The sequence below is a fragment of the Balaenoptera ricei genome, chromosome 12, assembly GCF_028023285.1.
Source record: "Balaenoptera ricei isolate mBalRic1 chromosome 12, mBalRic1.hap2, whole genome shotgun sequence".
NCBI classification, from domain to species: domain Eukaryota; kingdom Metazoa; phylum Chordata; class Mammalia; order Artiodactyla; family Balaenopteridae; genus Balaenoptera; species Balaenoptera ricei.
In genome coordinates this window covers 44,773,076-44,779,170 of record NC_082650.1, presented here as the reverse complement: position 1 = coordinate 44,779,170, position 6,095 = coordinate 44,773,076, and the positions used below count along the sequence as shown (strand labels likewise).

Genomic DNA, 6,095 nt, shown 5'->3' with positions numbered 1-6,095 from the left:
TGGGACCAGGATTGACCGCTGGAATCTAGCAGTTGTATTCCAAGCAGGACCATACAACTAGTTTAAGTTCTCATGAGAACTACAGAGACTAATGTTTGACACCCAGCTCGCTTGAGGATGACTGCAAGGAACTTTCAGATTCACAGTGTGAATGTACACTTCCTTTCAAGACTTTCTCTTGCTTTCTTTTCCAAGAAATGTTTTGTGGTTTCTGAAACCCATTTCTGACACCGATAATAACAGTGTTGAGAAACAAAGTACTACAGTTTAAAAAAACAAAACAAAACCCATAACCATTGGTTTTTCGCTGTGTTTAACATGAGAGTCTCTCACTCATTTCTTAAAAGCTAAAGTAAATTGGTGTTAAATTATAGGTTTTCAAAAGTGTAAAGTTCTTTCAAATATTATTTAGTGTACTCTCAGAGAAAATTCTTGACTCTTCTTGAATTACTATGTTACTCTATTTGCACTAAGGGCTGAACTTCTGAGCAATGTCCTCTCAGAACAGAGCCAGGTACAAAGGGCTGGACAATCTTCAGTAGACCCAGAACTAGAACCACCTACTGCTCCAGAGGTGGTAGGGGTGGGTGTCCGGGCGCTAGACTCAAATCAGGGGCTGGGAGGAAATTCCGGCTGGTGGGCCGCAGCTGGACTCTAATAGTTATGGAAACCTGGAATAAGTACAGAAGGATCGTCTTATCTGGGAGATCTGTGATCAGGGGGAGCACAGTGGTGGCATCCCCAGGAGGTGGTGTTTAGAGACACAAGCTGACAGGATAGTAGGTGAGGATGCAGCTCAGTCTGTAATGAGTTTCTGGGGGCAGGATCATAAACCGCATACTCTGGTCTATAAAGCCCCTAAACCTGACCTTCCACCTGCAGCTCTGCCCTCGTGATGCGCCACCTTCCTTCTCACTCTCAATGCTCTCGTCACTCCGGCTGTCTTTCTAACCGCAGAATACTAAGCTCCTTTACACCCAGAGCCTTTGTCATTCCCGTTTCTGCTTAAATGTCCTCTCCTCATAGAGGCTTTCTCAGGACACTCTGTACCACATGATTGCATTTTAATTATCTGCATAACCTGAGGACATTCCCCCTCATCGTCTATATCCTCTCCACTAGAACATAAGCTCAATGAAAGCAGGGCATCTCTTGGTCTTGTTCCTTGTTGTACCCAATAACACCAGGCACTTTTATAGGTACCTAGGATATTCTGGGTGCTTATTAAACCTTTAAATGAATGACTGAATGAACAAATGAACTGATTAATAAATTGGTTAACAAACGAATTACTCTAGTCAGGATAGTAACTAAAAATAAATGAAACCAAATCCTTGACAGCGGCCAGGAAGAAGAGGAAGGCTGTCGCCAGATGCAAATGTCTTAATAAATGAAGGGAATGAAAACAGATAGCAGGACTGAGGTGACGGAGGAGGTCATGCTGAACAGCTTGAGCCCTGATGGAGAATAAACTGTTAGAAGTGATGGAAAAAGCCCAGGTTTGGATGTAGTGGTGGGGGAATGCCAGCCCTCCCTCTTGTTCTGAGAAATGTGGGAGAATAAATAAATCTCATTCAAGAGAATGGAAGGGTATGTTTGAGTTAGGTTACAATTAAGGGAGATTTGGATAAAGCCATCTGCACAAAGGTTGTGATATAGTGGAATTTGTTCGTGATGGTATGTGGAAAGCGTGGAAAAGGAGGCAACACCTCAGAGGAGTAGGGTGGCAGAGGGTCACCCACAGGAAAAGGGAAGGAAGATTTTTTGCAGATGTGGGCTTACAGAGATGATAGTCATAGCAGAAGTGATTTGCCTCAAACATGCAACTTTGATGCAAGTTTACAGGAAGCCTGGCAGTACCTGGTCCAGCTCCAGAGAAGAGGGCCCCAACTGTCCAGCATGACAGAAAGGACCTTGATCTGAGGACAGCTTCTGAACACTCACACAGAGAGAGCAGTTATTCATCCCAGTGCCAGGTGGTTTTGTGCCAGGCACTGGTGGTGGGAGGGAGCTCAGGAGGCAAGTTGAACTAAGAAAAGAGTAACATGTTTCCTGCCCCGTCTCTAACAGTTCATTCGGCTCTGTGGGCTACCTGTTCTTCCCAGATAAATAAGGCAAACCTAGGGGATGGGCTTGAGTGGCAACCAGTTGACTGCGACCTGCCCCACCCCAGACTCTGTATCCAGACACCCTCCTTGAAGTGAAATGGACAGCTAAGGGCACACGGATCCTCTGAAGGTCGTGGAGGATCATTGAGTCACTGAATACAATCCTTGATCTAAAAGAGAGCATTCATTTGGATTCTTAAATAATGTACAACACAGTTGTCTGTTGTCTCCTCCTGAAGTTGCAAGGTGAGAGGTAATCCCTCACACTGAGCATTCATTAATAGGCACACCCTGTGTGTAAAAGTGCTTTACAGATGCTACGCAATTTACTTGTCTCAACAATCTTGAAAAGTGAGCACTATATTCTGCTTTTACAAATGAGCATGATGAGTCTAGGGGGAGCTAACTTATTAAACACACACATACACACACACAATGCACCTGACTTCACAGCCCATGTTCTCTCAAGTACACCTCACCTCACTCTAGAGCCGCACGGAGTAAGGCTCAGTTTCACAGAAGTGGTTTTACCTTGTGTCCGAGAAATGCTGCTTTGAGAACACTGAAAGTAGAGGAAATACTGTTAGCTAGATGTGGCTGCAGATTGAAATTTTTTGGTTTCAACTAGTGTTTTTTGAGCAACTATGTACCGCTCTCTTCTGCTGATCAACTTGGTGGTCACTGAGTAAGGATTCGACACTTTTCTCCACGTACTGCCAGTGTTAGGACCCACCTGCGAGGAAGAAAAAAAAAAGAGGCAGAAGTCAATACCGTCTATTCAGGCTAATGTCCTGCAGGAGACCAGGCAGAGGAGAGGACAGTGGCAGTTCTGTCCAGAAGGGGGACAGAAAGGAGACAGACGTCATGGACGTACTGGAATTTGAGTGGGGCTTTGCCGCGATTTAGTTTATGAAAGAGAAACTGGAAATTTGCCCTTGAATAATGTTTCCTCTAAATAATCAGTTTTGTTTCGTTGTTTTGGTTTTGTTTCGTTTTTTGTAATTGTTTGGTCTGCCTGGGAGTGGGTTTAGGAGCCAGGGTGGCTGCCATGGAGAGAAAGCTGGTGTTTTTCCCCGTTTACCCAAGTAAAAAGTATTCTTTTCATTTGGTGACTGCATATGGGTCATTAAGGGGAAGGAAAGTCCCCTTGTCAGTTAGGAGGAAACAAAACACAATGGAACAGGGCCTATCTTCCCTCAGAGTTCCTGAATTGAGGGCTAGGGGTCACCAGTACCTCCGCTTCTGGAAAGGGGTGGGTACTGGGGAGCTCAGTGGTGTGTGTGTTTGAGTCTGCCATACCTAATCTGGTTGAAATAAGAAAGCAAAAGCTCAGGAAGCCCAGAGAAGACCTCTTTCTTTTTTGGAAGGCGCGGCTTAGCAGAGCAGGGAAAACCCGACCCCAGACCCTCTCCAAATCATTCGAGGAGCCGGGCAGCGAAGAGGCAGAAGCACACGGGCCCGTCCACGGCGCCCTGGGGTAGGAGACCCATGGAGAAGTTTCGGGCGGTGCTGGACCTGCTCCTCAAGCACCGCAATGCGCTGGGTTACGGCCTGGTGAGCCTGCTGACGGCGGGCGGGGAGCGCGTCTTCTCCACCGCGGTGTTCCAGTGCCCGTGCAGCGCCGCCTGGAACCTGCCCTACGGCCTGGTCTTCCTGCTGGTGCCGGCGCTGGCGCTCTTCCTCCTGGGCTACGTGCTGAGCGCGCGCACCTGGCGCCTGCTCACCGGCTGCTGCGCGCCGGGCGCGCGCATTGACTGCGGCGCAGCGCTGCGCGGGGCCCTGGTGTGCGCGCAGCTCAGCGCTGTCGCTGCGGTCGCGCCGCTCACCTGGGTGGCCGTGGCGCTGCTCGGGGGCTCCTTCTACGAGTGCGCCGCCAGCGGGAGCGCCTTCGTGGCGCGGCGCCTGTGCTTCGGCCGCAGCCCCGGCTGCGCGGCCCAGCTGCCGCTGGTGCCCTGCCATCAGGTCCAGGCGCCCGACGTGCAGGACCTGCAGAAGGAGCTCAAGGCCCAGTCGCAGGTCGGGCGCCCGCGCTGGACGCGCTGGGGGGATCGCAGAGGGACGGGCTTCTACGGGGATGAACGGGGGAGGTAGAAATGCGTGCCCTTTCTCCAGACGTACGACACCCGAAGACTAACTAGAATGGTTGTTGGCTTCTCATGAGCCGATAGGCATTCCTTCCTTCCTCCTCCCTCCCTCCCTTCCTCTCTTTCTTTCTTTCCTTCCTTCTTTCTTTCTTTCCCTTTCTTTCCTTCCTTCTTTCTTTCTCTTTCTTTCTTTCTTTCTTTCTTTTTCTTTTCTTTCTTTCCTTCTTTCTTTCTTTCTTCCCTCCCTCCTTCCTTTCTTTCTTCCTCCTTTCCCCTAACCCCCTTCCTTCCTTCCTTTCTATCTCGGTGCTTTTGCTTTTCTTTTCTTTTTTGAATTGAAGTACAGTTGATTTACAATATCGTGTTAGTTTCAGGTGTACAGCACAGAGATTCAGTTACACGTGTGTGTGTATTCTTCTTCAGAGGCTCTTCCCTTATAGGTTATTACAAAATATTGAGGGTAACTAATGAAAGGGAGAAAGGCACTTGGGCACTCGTATAGTGTCAGGCATCCACTCTGTACCAGTCACCGTGCTGGGTCCTTTACTTCCTTTATTATTCTCTTTTGTCTTTACAGCGAATACACCGAGTCCAGGTCAAGTTGTTTGTCCAGTCAGAATTGTTACAGTTAAAATGGGTCTGCCTGGCTATAAAGCCATCACCCCACACTACTTCTGGGCCTGTAAAGCTAAGAGGTTCTTGGAAATGAATGTTTGTTTCATTGGATTTTCTGAAATTCCACGTTTTGAGTTCCAGGGATTCGACATATAAACTCCTCCTTGGGCCCCTGACATGCCTTGGAAAATGACTGTCTTGTCAAATGAGCACTTGTACTGAGGGGTTCGAGAGGTTACTGCCACTTCTTTCTCTTAAGGGATTAAGACCTAAAACTGTTGCTTGTTCATCATCGTAACTCTGAGTAGTTCAAACTTTATCTGAGGATTTAAAAATTTCTAAGAAAAAAATGTGACTAAATTGCTACTTTGTTGTGTTTTCCTAAGGTGTTGGGCTGGGCCCTGATAGCAGTTGTTATCATTGTCCTCCTGAGTTTTACATCCATCACCCGATGCCTATCTCCAGTTAGCTTCCTGCAGCTGAAATTTTGGAAAATCTATCTGGAACAGGAGCAGCGGATCCTTAAAAGTCAAGCCACAGAACACGCAACCGAACTGGCAAAAGAAAATATCAAGTGTTTCTTTGAGTGTTCACATCCAAAGGAATACAACACTCCAAGCATAAAAGACTGGCAGCAAATTTCATCACTATATACTTTCAATCCAAAGGAACAGTACTACAGCATTTTGCACAAATATGTGAACAGAAAAGAGAAGAATCGAAGTATCAGATCTTCCAAAGAAGATGCAGTGGTTCCTGTTCTTGGCTTTGTAGATTCATCTGATATCAACAGCACTCCAGACGTATGACCTTATGAATAGGAAAAAAGTTCTTTTGAGTTATTGATTCATTAACAAAATTAAACATTGGTATTGTTTATGACTTTTTTTTTTTTTGGTCTTCCAAATTATGGAAACATAGCATATTAAATCAAATAAAAATTTAGAACGTTATCTCTTTATTATATTATAAAAAAAAAAGGAAACAAGGTTAAATGGTTCACTCAAAGTGACAAGCTAGAACTAAATCAGAATTTTTATATCCCTAGCCTAGGGTCTTTTTCACTGAAAAATAATGCTGCTTTCAAATAAAAGAATTTAGCAGCAAAAACAGCAAAAGAACAATTGAACTTCAGACCTTGCTTTTAGGGTATCTGATGTTAATTTCAAATTCACTTTCATGCAGACAGCACATTGTTTGGAACTTTAAAATACTGGCATTTTATGGCTACTAAAACAAAATACAAAAAAAAATCATCATGAAAAGGGAAGTAAATTTTTTTAAAAAC

The 6,095-nt window shown here is 45.7% G+C and overlaps 1 protein-coding gene across 1 annotated transcript; it reads left to right on the top strand.

The window, feature by feature from the left end:
- Window positions 1–3,595: 3,595 nt before the first annotated feature.
- On the top strand, window positions 3,596–5,755 carry CALHM6 (calcium homeostasis modulator family member 6). Its single transcript, XM_059941981.1, has 2 exons — window positions 3,596–4,124; window positions 5,194–5,755. The coding sequence occupies exons 1-2, from the start codon at window positions 3,597–3,599 to the stop codon at window positions 5,614–5,616; spliced, it is 951 nt and encodes a 316-aa protein (XP_059797964.1). The 5' UTR covers window position 3,596; the 3' UTR covers window positions 5,617–5,755.
- The last annotated feature ends 340 nt before the right edge of the window (window positions 5,756–6,095 follow it).

Excerpts from the sequence above, each read along its gene's own strand:
- CALHM6 (XM_059941981.1), top strand. The coding sequence starts at position 3,597 with ATGGAGAAGTTTCGGGCGGTGCTGGACCTGCTCCTCAAGCACCGCAAT. Across the intron at positions 4,125-5,193 it reads AGCTCAAGGCCCAGTCGCAG|GTGTTGGGCTGGGCCCTGAT; the intron begins GTCGGGCGCCCG and ends TGTTTTCCTAAG.